Source organism: Pteropus alecto, unplaced genomic scaffold (genome assembly GCF_000325575.1).
Source record: "Pteropus alecto unplaced genomic scaffold, ASM32557v1 scaffold50, whole genome shotgun sequence".
Lineage (NCBI taxonomy): Eukaryota > Metazoa > Chordata > Mammalia > Chiroptera > Pteropodidae > Pteropus > Pteropus alecto.
In genome coordinates, this window is record NW_006431918.1 from 4,383,164 (window position 1) to 4,400,678 (window position 17,515).

At 32.5% G+C, this 17,515-nt stretch overlaps 1 protein-coding gene and 2 pseudogenes across 2 annotated transcripts in view; 1 reads left to right on the forward strand and 2 right to left on the reverse strand.

Moving 5' to 3' along the window:
- Window positions 1-17,515, reverse strand: part of FZD3 (frizzled class receptor 3) — a 63,614-nt gene that overhangs the window by 36,287 nt on the left and 9,812 nt on the right. Inside the window, exons 2-3 of one of the 2 annotated variants that reach the window (XM_006906242.3) lie at window positions 13,988-14,184; window positions 8,654-9,671 (exon numbers count right to left, since the gene is read on the reverse strand). In XM_006906242.3, coding sequence (XP_006906304.1) covers window positions 8,654-9,671; window positions 13,988-14,184 — 1,215 coding nt within the window. Of the gene's footprint in view, window positions 1-8,653; window positions 9,672-13,987; window positions 14,185-17,515 lie in introns of those variants that run through there. The other variant, XM_015585146.2, reaches the window with a different exon arrangement.
- Window positions 1,153-1,270, forward strand: LOC112475207 (annotated as a pseudogene).
- LOC112475180 lies at window positions 13,076-13,194 on the reverse strand (annotated as a pseudogene).

Consider the following 17,515-nt stretch of genomic DNA (forward strand, 5'->3'; position numbering starts at 1 on the left):
AATTGAACTCATGGCTTAGGTTATTCTGTTTAACAGAGGCCAGAATAACAATAACTTGTTATGTTTTAATATATTTATCCAAAAGTGCTATTTGATAGCATTTTATAACCTGTACATAATAGTATTGCTTCCTATAAATTTCTTTAATATTCTGTATTTCTATAATATAATGTTTTCCTACAAGAGAGTTAGAATATTTTTTCAGGGAATTCTTACTCTTTTCCTCTATTATAGACACTAAACAATTCTGAGAAAAAATTAATTTGGAGCTAAGAAGTCACAAGCAGGATTTTTACCCCTTTAAATATTAGTAGCAGGAAAAAAAGATTAGTAGTACTATATATTTATACAGAATATTCACTATCGCTAATGTTGGAAATATAAAACATACCCATTTCCCTCATGGTCCTTTCATAAACAATGCTGATTCCTTTTGGAATTGCCTGGTAAAGAGAAGCACTCATCAGAAAATGAAGTTAAAATCATAAGTTAGATTTGACATTTACTGTTTTTGTGTTTTTCTGAATCAAGACTAGATAAACAACAGATAGGTTGCTTTGTGTGACTGAAAGAATACAAATAATTTTTTGTTTTTTATAAAAATAGTTTTTAGAATTCTACAAATGATTCTAAGGTGAATTTGATAGTCTAAGCTAAGATGTTTGTACAGTGGTAACAGAGGTTTCTTTTATTGAAACACAGGTTCTAATATGAACATTCCTTCAGTGAATTCTAATTCACAGAGCAGTGAATTAGATGGATGAAAGAGATGAAAGAAATAAAGGAGCACTTTAGGAAATGTGCTCTTTTGAAAATCAATGTTTAAAAAAAATTATGATTCTAGTACAGAACATAGGGATAATCCTTTTTCAAACTTCAAATATGTACTTGTAGCAACAGCATTCAATACTGAAATTTTCCTTTGTGCAAGGCACTCTAGTAAAAGGTTTAAATTTATTATCTCATTTAATCTTCATAGCCACCTATAAGGTAGATATTACCATATGTAATATATTATTTCTTATATTTTACATGGGAAAACTGAGGTTTAGAATATTAGAGACAAGACATAAACCCCGGCTGTATGACTTTAAAACCTATGTTTTTAACCAAGATGTTATATTTAAATGTTTTTCTAAAAATATCAACAACCTCTACGGCCATACCACCCTGAACAAGCCAGATCTCATCTGATCTCGGAAGCTAAGAGGGTCGGGCCTGGTTAGTACTTGGATGGGAGACCACCTAGGAAGACCAGGTGCTGTAGGCGTAAAAAATAAAAAATAAGGTATTGTAAGCTGACAAGGTCTTTGCAATCTTTGAGGTCAACTAAGGGTTGCCTCACCTAAAAAAAATAAAATAAAATAAAAATAAAAATATCGACAATCTTTGAGACTTGTAACTTATAAAATGCTTTAAGCCTCTTAGAAGGCACTAAAGAGGAAATTACTTTTTAAGGGAAAAAAACCCCCAAGTACCTTGAAAATTACTAATATGCTAAATAATATATCAGATGGAACTGTATTCTAGGAATAGACTTTACTTATTTTAAACTGTAAAATATACAACTTGGACTATTATTTCATAATTCGGGATTTAGGCATTAAATGTTACTTTCTCAAGTATTATTTAATATACATTTTTAAAAAGTGTTCTTGCTAAAATCAGTTGGTATAGTGTTTTAAAATCTATGCAGTAAATGTTTTAAATATTTAAAAAGATGCTATTTTAAATATTTTAAAATCCTTTACACAAGCCAATTTTTCTTCATATTAGGGACTTAAATACATGCCATTTGCATTAAACTAAACTGGTATTTTAAAACAGTGTAATCAACTACTTCACAAACTGACTACAAATATCTGAAAGCCTCAGTAATATGAGAAATAACTATAAAGCAACCTTACTGATTTTAAGCAAATATATTCAAATATTATTCTCTAAGTCACCTAGGAGGCTACTCTAAGGATAATATCACTGCTTAACACATTTTAAAAACTCTCATTAGAGATTATCATCAGAGCCTGCTAAGTATTCTTTTAGGCAAGCTCAGTGATAGCAAATCTTGTTCAATTATGTGTGGATATTACTTCAAATAGGAACTTAGTATCTCTGGTGCTCGATTCACAAGTCTGTATAAGATTCTTCTAAGTAAAATTTTGAATGAACACTAATATTTAAATTCTATTATCAGAATATTAAGACATCAAAAGACAAATATTGTACATTTCCACTTACATGAGGTACCTAGAATACAGGCATACCTCATTTTACTGCACTTAGCTTTATTATGCTTCACAGTAATGCATTTTTTACAAATTGAAGGTAAGATCCTCCACCAGCAAAAAGATTACGACTAGCTGAAGGCTCAGATGATGGTTAACATTTTTTAGCAATAAAGTATTTTTTAATTAAGGTATGTGCATTGTTTTTTTAGACATAATGCTATTGCACAATTAATAGATCAACGATATAATACAAATATAACTTATATATACACAGAGAAACCAAACAAATTAGTATGACTTGCTTTATTCCAGTAGCCTGGAACTGAACTCGCAATATCTCCGAGGAATGCCTAGAGTCAAATTCATAGAGACACAAAGTAGAATGATGGTTCCCAAAGGCTGGGAGGCAGGAAGGAAAAGGAAGATATTAATTAATGAGTATGGTTTCAGTTTGGGAAGATGAAAAAGTTTCTGGAAGTGGATGGTGTTGTTGGTTGCACAACAACGTGAATGTACTTGATGCCACAGAATTGTACACTTAAAAATGGTTAACTTGGTAAATTTCGTGTTACCGTTTTTAGGAGATATTTTACCACAATTAAAACAAAAATAAAAACACCCAGTGGCTTGCACTACAATCTGTCAGTGGGCTCTAGTTTGGTCCTATAGTCTGTCAGTGGGCTATACTTTGCTGAACCCTGAGCTAATGTGACTCTGTGAAAGCCATGTTATTTCTTTCTGCTACAACTTCCTCTCATTGGAGTGGCAGGAATGAAGCTTTACTATTTCATAAGGTTGTTGGTATCAAATAAGATTACAGATTTTACCCACAATGAAGTCTATACAAATAATAAGAGCACATATTTACAATACCTCATCTTTTTTGAACAATCCAGCTTTAACTCAACATCTGTTGCTTAAGAATGAAAAGCAAGAATCACAAGGGAATTCTTGGGATTCGTACACAGAGAAAAGTTTTAATTATACCTGGATTATTCAGAACAGCGTCTGAACTAGTATGCTGAAGAAAAAGGTTTATACTAATTCTGTGGGGAAAAAAATACTGCAGGGGATTAAAAAAAAAAAAAAAGCATGTATTGGAGTATTAATCTATGAGGTGTTAGTGTGAAAAATGTCCCCTTCCATCAAGATTGGGAAAACTTTTCTATAAAGGAAGAAAGGCCAGAAAGTCCCTAACTTGAATAAAATTTTCTCAAAAACAAAAACAAAAAAAACTATAACATTGTTTGGAGCCAAGTATGGGAAATTGAATGAGTAACCAGTTAATAATGGTTTTTGGTTAAATGCACTTCACTATGCACTTTACTTGACTATTAAATGCACTTCACAAATTAGAAATATTGACATTTCATGAATTGAACTTCAAGAATCTAGAATAACAAAGTACAGCTGACCATTGAACAACACAGATTTGAACTGCCTGGGTCCACTAATGTACAGATTTTTTTCAATAAATACAGTTGGCTCTCTGTATCCCTGAGTTTCACATCCATGGATTCAACCAACCATTGACTGTATGCCTTGCTATGCTATTTTTACATAAGGGACTTGAGCACACAAGAATTTTGGTATCATTCCCTTGCAGATATCAGGGGACAACTGTACTAAGTTTTGGGGGAGTCAGAAGTTAGTTACACATGGAATTTATAACTGTGTGGGGATTGGCACCTCTAACCTCCACATTGTTCAAGGGTCAGTGTAATTCTAAAGAAAAGTAGTAGGAAGAAAATAAGATAAGAACAAAAATAATGGAATTAAAAAGATAATCATCTAGTAAGATTGACCGAGAAAAAAAACATACATTAGCAACCAAAAAAGGAAGGAGTAATAATTTTTCAATAAAAAAAAATATAAAAACTTTATACCAATTTATTTGAAAAGGTGAAATAATTTTCTAGAAAAATATAAATTACCAAAAATGCCTTAAGAAGAAAGACCTGAATAAAAAACAATTACTAGCTAAGAAATTGAAATGGTAGTTTAATAAACGCATTTCCTTCCACAACTTCTCCCTACTTCAAAGATACTATGATAGAGAGTTTTTATAGGAGGCTATAACAACCCTTTCAAAGAGCAGATGGCCCCTATTTATTGCAAAAACTGTTTCAGAGAAGGAGGCAACTCACTTCATGAAGTTATTATAGCCTGGATGCCCAAAGTGAATAAGGATAGTACAGAAAAAAAAAAAAATTATCACAGTCTGCCTCATTCATGAGTATACAGTAGCTCCTTCGACCCTGCCCTTATTCATAGTTTCGATTTCTGTGGTACCAGTTACCTGCAGTCAGCTGCAGTCTGAAAATATTAAATAGAAAATTTCAGAAATAAACTATTCAGATTGACTGTCTCCATATCTCAGTGCGTGTGTTCAAGTAACTTTTTTTATTTAATGGCCCCAAAGTACAAGAGTAGTGATGCTGGCAGTTAGGATATGCCAAAGAGAAGTCGTAAAGGGATTCCCCTAAGTGAAAAGTTATGTGTATACAGGAAATACCATGCTTCCTTTAAGTGAAAGCTGAGTAACTGTTACAATTGTTCTATTTTATTAGTAGTTATTGTCATTAATCTCTTACTGTCCCTAATTTATAAATTGAACTTTACCACAGGTATGTATGTATAGGAAAAAACATAATATATAGAACATATCCCTGTAGATAAAGGGGGATTACTGTAAATGCAAAAATCTTAAATAAAACATAAGAACTGGAAAGCAAGAGACAAAGCTGTTCTTATTTGCAGACAACAGGCTTTCTACAAAGAATATCGAAGGGAATCCATACACAATTAGAACTAATAAGAGCTTAGCAAGGTTGCTCAATATAGGATCAATATATAAAAATCAATCAATGGCATTCTTGTACAACAGCAATAACCAACTTAAAAATGTAATAGAGAAAAGACCTCATTTGCAATTGCAACAAAAACTTAAGGTATATAGGAATAAATGAGTGAATATATAAAAAAGATATTAAAACTCGGTATTATAAAAATGGCAATTTTCCTGAGATTCATTTAAAATCAAAAACAAGTTCAATCAAAATCTCAATAGTTTTTTCATGGATAAATTGATTCTAAAATTCATATAGAAAAGTGCCAACAATGGTTAAAATAATTTTGAAGAATAAGTATGGGAAATGTAGAAATAACACAAAGTTATACAAATAGACCAAATGGAACAAAAGAGAGAGCCTAAAAATGGAACTTATACATGACAGGTTGTGCCACAATTCAGAAGGGCTTATTTGATAAATGGTGCAGGAAGCGTACTGCTTATTAATATGGAAAAAATATAATTATGTTACTCATAGACAAAAATAAATTTCAAGGATTAGAGATATGAATCAAAAAAATAAAAATTTAAAAACTGATAGAAAAAATATGGCAGACCACTTTTATGGCTTTAGAGGTAGGGAAGGTTTTCTTGAAACACAAAAGGCAAAGAAAACACAAAGTTAAAAGACAAGCTACAGAGCAGAGTAAGACATTTGCAATACAAATAACTGACAAAGAATTAAAACCAAGAACATTTAAACTACAACAACAACAAAAGGCAAATAATCTAACAGAGCAATGGAAAAAGGTAATAAATAGGCAAATCACAGGTGAGAAACCCCAAATGGCCAATAAACATATGAAAACATGTTCGACCTTATCAAACTCATACTCTACTGAGTATAAATTAAAATAAGCATGAGCTGAAGACATCATATCCCACAATTAAACAGTTTTATAGATATATAAATATTTATCCACAGTATAAAAATATTGGGAAGAATGATAAATATCACATTTATGAGCAGGGCTACCTCTGGGGAAGGAGAAGGAAAGGGAATGGGACTATGGAAGGGAACTGAGGGGTTCATCTACTGTGTCTTTAATTATAGATAAGATATATACAACATAATGTTAAGATTTCAAGATAGTCAGGCTGTGAGCACATGGGAGTCAGTTATTTTCTATACTTCCAAATATTTAAAATATTAATATAAACTTCCTTAAATGGAAACATTTAAAGAATGAATGAGAGCTAAAGTATTAACATAAATGGATCTCAAAAACTAAATGTTAAGTTAAAAAATCAAGTTATAGAAACATGTATAGTATAACATTTATATATTATGTGAACCAAATTTTTTTTTATATACATTGGTAATTGTATAGACTTTCATGGGAATGATACTCCAAATTTAGAATGATGGTTAGCTATGGGTAGGGAATAAGAAGAACAGGAGTGGGGAAGGGTATACAAGAAGTCAGTCAAATCTGTAATATGATTTCTTTGAAAAGTCTGAAGCCAATATGGTGTTTGCTAAAGCTTGATATTGAATGGTTTTAAAAACCTGTATTTATATATACATATATGTGTGTGTATGTGTGTAAGTAATATCAGCAGCAATAACAAATGAAGAAAATGAATAACATAGCTAACATTTGAGTACTTACATAGTAGGCACTCTTCTAAGTGTCTGCATGTATGCTCCTAAAAACAACCCTAGGAGGTAGATTCTATTACTATTTATATTTAATACTATTACTATTTTATTACTATTAGATTCTATTCTTTGTTTTTACAGATGAGGAACTGAAGCAGAGAGGGGTGACGTTGGTCTAAGGTTATAAATCTAGTAAGTTATGAAAGAAGCCAGGATTCTTGCTCCAGAGTTTGCAACTTAATAATATGTTATTGTTATTATATCATTCTCTATTCTTTTCAGTATATTAGAAATAAAAAACACTTTTAACCTATGAATATAAAGGAATGCACGTGTACACACACGTTTTCTGTGTAGCTTAAACTGGTTCTAAAGATGCTAAAAAAATTCTAGGAATGTCTTGAAAATAGCAGCATCCCAATTACTCTAATTTACTAATTTACATGTTTGAGGTTTGGTATTTTTTAGAACATTATTTCACAGTCAAACATAATTTCTTCAATAGCCTTAATATATATTTGTAATCCTAGATAACTTATATGGGGAAGCATATGATGTAATTCGACCATCTCCTTCTTTCTCATTAGAGGCAAAATTCAATCCTTAGATTCAGGTCTGAAAATTCATATTGAGTTTTTAATAAATAATTCTGTTAAGAAATTTAATAGTTTCAAGTATTCACTTTTTCTGGTCTCTTAATTATGAATTGGTATATTTTTTTAAACCCAGCAGCTAATACTTATACAATAAAACTAATAAAAATGTAATTTTGTATAGGACTATTTATACCATAAAATAAAAGGGGTACTAGCATTCTTAGTCATCAAATATTTGAGCTTTGACTATGTGCTAATTACACACTCCTTGTCTCTAGTACCACTGTTACCATTTTTTAAATGTCTCTTCTTCTCAATTTGTTCACTCACATTTTCAATGCTATCTATTAACCTAAAGAATATGCATTCAAAAATATGAAAATATCAAAAAGAAATTCTTGCTTTCAAAGAGCTTACCGTCTAGTAAGAGAAATAGACAAGTAAAAGTTATCTATAATACACAAATAGTTTAACAAAGATATTTATAAGGTATTAGAGAAACATAAGGGTTGGGGTAGATGAAAGGATGGCTGCTGTACTTCGAGAATGGGAAACCTGGAACATGATGAATAGGAGACCACTCTTTCAAGAAAACCTGTCTTTAAAAGGAAGAGAGGATAATAGCTAGTGGCATAAGTTCCAGAGAAGGTTTTAAGATGAGAGTTAAAGACTTAGCATCAACTCCTCTGAACTACTTTCATTGTTTCACTCCTCTTACAGGACTAAATCCCAACCGAGTATGAGAGCAAGTTACCATACATTCCTAAGCCTCGAATGAGACAGATATTTAACACTAAATTATAGAAGGAACCTAAATAAGTGATCTCTAAAGTTCTTTCTACACGTAAACTCTCTGATTCTACAACTATTCTATGATTATCTGATCTCTTTAAACTCAAAGGTAAATCACAAAACATTCAGTATGCAGAAGAAAAACAAAGACCAATTAAGAAATGAAACAGTTTGTACAACTGCATTCTATTATTTTTGCAAAACTGTTACAATTAATTTCTATTTGAACATCAGTAAAATTTCCACAAAAAGACAGTGCCTTTTTATCCGAGTTGTTAAAGTGCTTCTTCCCCACAAATCTGCAGATTTCTAAGAATCAACGAGCAACTGTTTTGCGGTAACAGTAGTTGCTTAACAGCCCATAGCTTAGACTTGTAAAAGCCATTTTTAAAAGAAAGATATTTACATAACGTGTATAACATTTTTACAATATATTTGTTCATTATCTTTACTTAAACTTTTAATGTACAAGTAGAAGGTTCATGAAGTTTTTTAAAAAACCCAGCTAAGATAAGCTCTTTATAGTAGTATGCCTTCTTTTCACTATTACACATTCTGAAATTTAGAACAAGGTTTCCCTTACCTGATATGGACATGGAATGTGATATTCTCTGCAGCGTTCTTGTATCCATGTTGTTTCCCAGATGCCACGGTAAGCTTGTTCATAAAAGTAGCATCCAATTACTACCAAGAGTGGTACGAGATAAAGAATGCTGAAAACACCAATCCGGATCATAAACTTCACCAATTTATCTTGGTTCTCCTTTTCTAATGGAATCTCAATTCGAACTCTGTTTAGGGATATAATGCCGGCTAAGAGGAGTGAAACCCCAACTACCACATACAGGCAGAGGGGTGCAAGAACAAAATATCTTAATGCATCAACATCGTAGAGGCCAACAAAACACACGCCACTAATATTGTCACCTTCAATTTTATTCATCGCTAAAAGGATGATAGTTAGAGTTCCAGGGATGCCCCATGCACTGGCATGAAACAGCAATGCTTTCTTCTCAATAGCTTCACTACCCCACTTTGGCACAGCTGCCAAGAACCATGTGATGGTAAGAATTACCCACCAAACGCTGCCAGCCATAGTAAAAAAATAGAGTACCATAAAAAGCATGGTACAGGCTTTATTATGAGATCCTTGTGTCACTGTGGAAGCCTTATACTGTGCTGAGTTAGATGCATTGCAGGCTACTCGGTCCTCAAGCAAAAACCCAATGAAGAAAATTAATGATACCATCATGTAGCAGACTGCATAAAATATAATAGGTCTTTCAGGATAACGGAATCTTGTGACATCAATCAAAAAAGTTAAAAAAGTAAACAACGTGGCAGAGAGGCAAATGATTGAAATCAATCCTATGAAATAGCGAGCAAATGAAAGTTCTTCTCTCCTAAAGTACATGTTTGGACAAGGAGGTGAACAATCACGCACGTGCAAAAAGGAATAACCAAGATCAGGATCAATTTTCAACTCTCGGGGACACCAAAAACCATAGTCCCTCTGCACTGCCACTGGGGCTCCTTCAGTAGGATCTCCAGCTAAATTCAGATCCACAAGTCGAGGGTATGGCTCATCACAATCTGGGAACCTAGAAAATACAAGATGAGAACCATTTTACTAATTGGGAAATCTACTGCCACCTAGTAATTTCCAAATTTAGCACTTATGGCCTTATTATTTATTCTTATGTCCTAAGAGCACATTACAATAAGTAGGAATAAAGTGATATCTTCTGTATGGGCCATACAACTAGATTTTCCATAGTTGACCAAAAATGGTATGGTTTTATACTTAATCTTGTTTTGGTTTTAGAAACAGTACTCTTTCCTAAAATAGGCAAGCACAGTTATCAATAAAAGTATATATATAAATGATTTATTTAGGACACACAGTTTAAAGTAAGATTTAAAAATACAAACATATATAAGTAAAAAATATATAAATAAATATATGTAAGTGTATAGCTCCAAAAGAATAGAAGCCAAAGTTATTTTTTCCTAACCTTTAACTACAGTATATTCCTCAATTTACTCTAGACTCAAATAGAAATTACTTAAACATGAGTTAAAAATCTTCGCTAAATGCATGGCCCAAAGTGTTTTAAGTTAGCTTAGCATTAAATATCCTTATAAATGGCTTAGTTTTTTTATTTTTCCTTCCCATTTTACAGCTTATTTTGCTTATTATATTGATTAATGAAAGGCCTTCTAAGATCTCTACTGTCAACTAGTTCTTTCCTACCATCTAGAATTTCTCTCCAATCCATTATATTCTAATTAAGTTATTCTCGGACTTTAGTGTGCATGAAAAAACTTTAAGTTCTTTTAAAATGCAAATTCTTGGTTCCCATCACCCAAATCATTTTTCAGTGTGCCTGTGTTAGGACCTAAGAAATCTACATTCTAACAGTTCTCCAAAGGGACATGATCTACAGACTTGAGAAAGCGTCATAACCTCAGAACATAGAAAACAAGGTTGTGTTGCAGATATACTTACCCAACTAAGGATACCATTCTCATGAACTTCCTGCATCTTCAATTTTATTGCCAGTAGCAGTTTCTAAGCCTTCAGACTCTCACTAACTAGATGTTTACTAGTTTATGTGCATCAAATAGTTTCCAAGAAACTATCACTGATATTGTTTGCCAAATACATGTATAATAACCTCATGCTGTAGCACACTGTTTTATTTTCTAATACAAACCATTTTCTTCACAGAACTTAGAATTATAAAGCCAAAAGATATAAACTTATTGTGTTTAGGCATTTATTGGAATCCTGGAGTATGCTAGGGTTTAACATAAACAGACAAAAAAAACAAAACAAAACAGGATCTCTATCCTTAACTCTAAAAGGAGGCACAAACTTATAAACACAACACAAAATACAGTAGTGTGATACATGAAGCTATCAAAATCTGTATAAAGTAAAAAAATGATATAGAGAAAGATTATTTCAGGGGAAGAGGTTATGAAAGACTTTACAGAGTAAGTTCCTCAATACAGGATTTTAAAGCAGTATTTGCCAGTATTGGAAATATGCCAGTCAGTATTCTAGAAAGAAATGTAAGCAAAGGCATAGTGGTTTAAACAGGGAATGTTTAGTACTGGAGCATGAGGTGTGCATGACTTGACAAGAGAGAAGTTTGGAGAGGTAAGTCTGTTGCAGAAATATATGTGTATGTGTGTCTGTGTGTGTGCATGTGTGTACGAATATATAAATGATATAATGTTTAAAACCATGCAAAGTAATACTATATATTTTTACGGATATATTTGTATATCCAACTGCCAATTCAACATATACATACCCCTCAAGCTTTAAGCCTTCTAAAACCAAACTCTTGATTTCCACTCCTTGTATTTCTCCAATTCCACAAGTGGTAATTCTATTCTTCTAGTTGCTCAGGCCAGAAACCTTGGGGTCATCTTTGAAGTTTCTTCTCTTACATATACCTCACAACCTACTGGCAAATCCTGTCATTCTATTTGGGGACATATCCAAAATCTGACCACTTCTCATCTCCTCCACTTTGCTGCCCCACAGTTTGAGCCATCAGCACATCTTCTCTGGACTCCGGGAGTGGCTTACAATCAATCTCCCTCCACAGAGTAGCCACTCCTGTGTTCATGACCATTTCTCTTCTGTTCAAAATTCTCTAATGACTTCCCCTCTCAGTCAGAATCAAATCTGAATTCCATACCAGAGCTACCACCCCCTAATACTTTTCTGATCTTATTTCTTCGCATTCTCCATCATTCACTAAATAAAAAGACCACTAAACAATGAGAGTTAGATACAAGAAACACAAAATAAGGTTTTGGACCAGGTGATTCATACCTGTTGTTATAAACACCAAGAAATTTAGACTTCCAAAAGAGGGACTATAAGTACTATCAGATGTTTGAGTAGAGAGTGGGTTAGTTGGGGCTAAATAAGAGAACAGGTTAAATAGGTGGGAAATAGAGTAGACAAATATGAGAAAGCAAAATGTTAGTAAATTGACCATAAAAACTAATGTTTTATTTCTTAAATTTTTGCATCTTTCAAATGAGCATAACACCTGCTTTTTACCTACCTCAAAGGACTATTGTTAAAATAAAATTAATATTAAACATGAAGGAGAAAAGAATGTTCAGTACAGCATTGTTTATAATAGCAAAAACCTGGAAATAACCCTAATCCAAATGACCATCACTAGAAGATGGCTAAATAACTATAGGGTATTAATGCAACTGGTCATTATATAGCAATTAAAGGAATGACCCAGAATGATACGGATATAAACATAGGCACATGTAAAAAAAAAATGTAATGTTGTTTATAGATATGTATATATGCAGTAAGAGTATAAAAACAAGCATAGGAATGATTAACAATGAATTCAACATAATGATTAACTCATCTCTGGGGACAAAAGAAAGGAATAAAATCAGGACAGGTGTCAGGGAAGGAACTTTCAATTCTATCTGTATAGTTGTTTCCTTGTTTCCTTCCTTCCTTCCTTGTTTCCTTCCTTCCTTCCTTCCTTCCTTCCTTCCTTTCTTCCTTCTTCCTCCCTTCCTCCCTCTCTCCCTCTTTCTTTCCTTCCTTCCTTCCTTCCTTCCTTCCTTTCTTCCCTGCCTGCCTGCCTTCATCTCTTCTCTTTTCATCTTCCTTTTTTTTTTTCCATAAATATTTCTCTCTTTCCTCCTTGTGAAACTTACTTCAATTTAGTCGATGACACTCCATGCTGTCATATACCCAACCTGGTCTTTATGTCAGATTGTTTGCATGTAGGTTGGTAGTGGTGGTGGGGGGTGGTGTGGGGCTGGTAGGAGGGGCTAACCAACCTAGTGGATGTGAAGTGGTATCTCATTGTGATTTTGAGTTACATTTCTCTGATGGCTAATGTTGAGCATCTTTTCAAGTGCTTATTGGCCATTTGTGTTTCTTTGGAGAAATGTCTATGCAGATCTTAGCCCGTTTTTATTTTATTTCTTTATTTATTTTAGCCTACAGCACCCAGTATTCTCAGGTGGAATCCCATCCAAGTACTAACCAGGCCCGACCCTGCTTAGCTTCCGAGATCAGATGAGATTGGGCATGTTCAGGGTGGCATGGCCATAGACTATAGTTTTCTTTCTTAAAAAGAAAAAATTCTAGAACAAATATTACAAAATGTTAAAGACTGGGAAAAGCTAGATAATAACAGGTACATACATATTCATCTTATTATTCTTTAACCTTGAAATACTTCAGGATACAAAAAGGCATAATGTTATTATATAAAAAATAACAAACATTACTACTGTAAACCTTACTACTACTAATAATAATGTTCTCTGGTACAAATCTCTAAGACTGTCTAGTAAACATCCTCAAATCTTCAGGAAATGCTTATAATCTATATATTGAAAATGATTAGAAAAGCATCTGACATTTTCTGGGTCTGGTATATTAATACATGATAGAAAAACGTAACTGAAAGAAGTACTTTAGTCATTAACACGTTTAAATCATAAAGATATAAGTCCCATTAAATTATCATTAAAGATATTTAATGATGAGGCAACAAATGATTATTTTCTTCTCTGTATTTTCTAATTTTCATAAATGGCATTACTTTTATAACCAGAAAAAAAATTCAAGGGAGAAAAATCAACTGAATATCTTATGTTTTTCTTAATTTAATTCTTTTAAAAATTTCTTCAGAGAAACATTTTTCTTTTTCTACCTTTTTAAATTAAAGCTTCCAAATTCCTAAGGAAATGAGTAATTCTGAGGCCATGAAACTGCTGTTCAAAATTAAGACTAATATACATACTTAAAAAAAAAGTTTTTAAAAAGTGATGAACTAGAAGACAAGTAATTTTAAATATATTGCAACATAAGTAATGATCCATGAAAATACGACTTTCGCACCTACTGCATTCCATATCTTCGGGCCAAGGAACACCAAACATCTCCATGAGCTTTGAACATTCGCTGTAAGCCCGCTGACACAGCCTACGACAGGGAAGTGTGACACGTCCATACTCCATACAAATAGGAGCATAGAGTGCACAAAGAAATGGCCGGAAATCCTGAGAACAATCCAGATTCACCATAGGGTGGAATGGCTAGGAAAAAGTTAAAATTGAATCATTAGTGAAAGTGTTGTATACAAATTAAAGTTTTCTATAGACAATATTGCAATATTCATTTTTTTCATTTAAAAAAAAATCTGAAGATTACTAAAGATTTCTGAAGGAGTTTTTGTTTTTTTAAAACCCTGTTAGCCCTATCCCTGGAGATTCCGATTTAGTTAAGTCTGAGGTGTATCCCAGAATGTATGTGTATATTTTAATTGTGACAGGTGATATTATTGAAGAGACAGGACTGAGAAACACTAATAACAATATGATCCATTTTACAAAGAAAAGAAACACGATATATGCCAAATGCTTAAAAGAGTGATTACTGATTGGCGATGGGAGTGCAAGAGATTTTAATTTTCTTCCTTTTATGTATTTCAATTTTTCTTCAATTTACATGAATCAACAGTAGAGAAAGGACAAAAAATGAAAGCAAAGGAAAGGAGAGGGGAGATAAGTAGTTATAGTAGTAGTTATTTTTCAGTGTGGGATTTAAGGAAGAAATCTCTCATCTTTGTCTCACATTTCCTTGTTCTTTTTACGTTAATTTTTTTTAAACAGAGTTCTTTAAACACTGAAATCACATGATGTAAACAGAGCTAGCTGTAAGCTGATATTAAGAAAACAAAAAGAAAAAGTAGTGTCTCTAAACATAAAATCATACTAAAATCATCATTATAACCACAGGAATAGATCAAATATCCCAAAGAAAATGCATCTAGGCTTTTGACTACCAAATAATTTTCCACTTGTTTATATAATAGTTTCAGAATCATTGTTGATTTTGAACTGACTACAAAGGTTCTCACCACCAGTCCTTTCTACTGATTAAGAACCAATTTATTTCTACACCAATATATATTTTCCAGAGATCTCCTATACATAATGTAGCCAGAAAACCCAGGATCACAGAAACTGATGTCAAAGAAGTTAACTGTATAATAGATGTGAAAACCGATATATAAAAATGAACTATTTGTGACAATAAACTATATGTAACTATCGTGTCCAAGTATAAAGGAGTAGTTTCTGCTAAACCAATGTTTCCATGAAGAAAAACGTTAAAATATAAGGGAAAAGTTTAACTATATCGTTTTAAAGCTATTTGAGAACTGTTGAAGGAAAAGAGCTAAAGAGACCAAGAATCCAGAGACCAAGGAAGCATGGTGAGGTGGCCTGGTTATTGCAGCCACATTTCCAAGGAGGCATTTGGTGAATCTGGGCAAAAGGCAAGAGGTTGAGAATCAAGTTTTGCTGATGCTAGAAAAACAAGAAACCATCAGAGCTTTGGTCTTATGAGGCTACAGACAAAATTCACATGCAAAAGAGTAGAGTTGGATCATTGCCTTATACCACATACAAAAATTAACTCAAAATGCATCAAAGGCCTAAATATAAGAGCAAAATCTATGAAACTTGTAAAAGAATACATAGGGATAAAATAAATCTTCATGACCTTAGGTTTTGGCAATGGTTTCTCAGATATGATACCAAAGCACAAGCACAAAAGAAAAATGGATAATTTGGACTTCATCAAAATCAAAAGCTTTTGTGTATTAGAAGACACTCTCAGGAGAGTGACAACCCTCAGAATGAAAGAAAATATTTGAAAATCAGGTATCTGATAAGGGTCTAATATCCAGAACACATAAAGAATTCCTACAATTCAACAAAAAGACAAATGATCCAATTTTTAAATGGGCAAAATACTTGGACATTCTCCAAAGAAGTTATGCAATGACCAATAAGCACATTAAAAGATGCTCATTAGTCATCAGACATTAGGGAAACGCAAATTAAAACCATAATGAGATACCACATCACACCCACTATGATAATCTAAAAAACAAAAAATAACGAATGTTGATAAGAATGTGGAGAAATCGGAACCCTTACAAAATGAGGCGACCACTATGGAACAGTTTGGTGATTCCTCAAGAAGTTAAACAGAATTACCATATGGTCCAGCAATTCCACTCTTAGGAACATACTCAAAAGAATTAAAAATGGTGTTCAAGCAAAAATGTGTATATGAATGTTCATAGCAGAACAGCATTATTCATAATAGCCAAAGGAAAATAAAAAGCAAGCAAATGGGAAGAAAATAATAAAGAAGAAAACTCAGTAAAGTTGAAAACAGAAAAGCAATAAAGAAAAAAAAAATCACTCAAACCAAGAGCTGGTTCTTTGAAAATATCAATAAAATGGATAAACTTCTAGCAAGACTGATAAATAAAAAAGATAAACATAAGTTACCAATATCAAGAATGAAAGATGTCAATAGAGTCTCCAGACATTAAAAAGATAAGTATATAAGATATGTACATAAATTAGACAATTTAGATGAAGTGGACCAATTCCTCAAAAGCCACAAACTACCAAAACTCACCCAAGATGAAGCTGATAATCTGAATAGTCCTATAACTATCAAAGAAATTGACTGTGTAATTTAAAACCTCCTGAAAAAGAAATATCTAGGTCAGATGGTTTCATTGGTAAAATCTAACCAACATTTAAAGAATACAAATTCTATACAATCTCTTCCAGAAAATAGGAGAGAACTAATCTCAACTAATTCTACAAAGCAAGGATTACTATCAAAGCCAAACAAAAATAGTACAAAAAGAGAAAACTATAAACCAATATCCCTCCTGAACATCAGGGCAAAAATCCTTAACAAAATAGTAGCAAATCAAATTCAAAAATATATTAAAAGCATTATATGCCATAACCTAGTAGGGTTTGTTCCAGGAAGTCAAGGCAGACTTAATATTCAAAAATCAATCACTATAATCCACCAAATTAACAAGCTAACAAAGAAAACTCATATGATGATACCAAATGATACAGAAATAGCATTCATGATTTTTAAAGTTTTCAGCAAACTAGAAATAGAGGGTAACTTTCTCAACTTGATAAAGAACATCTACAAAAACCCTACAGTTAACATTATATGTAATGGTGAAACACTAGATTCTTACCTCTAAGATTGGAAACAAGAGACAGATGCCTGTTTACCATTCCCTTCAATATAGTACTGAAGCCCTACTAGCATAATAAAGTAAGAAAAGGAAAATAAAAGATGTATAAATGGGAAAAAGAAAACTGTCCTTATCTGCAGATGATATTACTGTCTACATAGAACATCCCAAGAAATCTAAAAAAAACAAAACAAAAAACCACCTCCTAGAACTAACAAGTGAGTTCAGCAAGGTTGCAGGATATAACAAAAAACATATGAAAAAATTGTATTTCTATATACAATGAGCAATGATAACTAAATTAAAATCACTAAAAAAAGACAAATATGGTATAA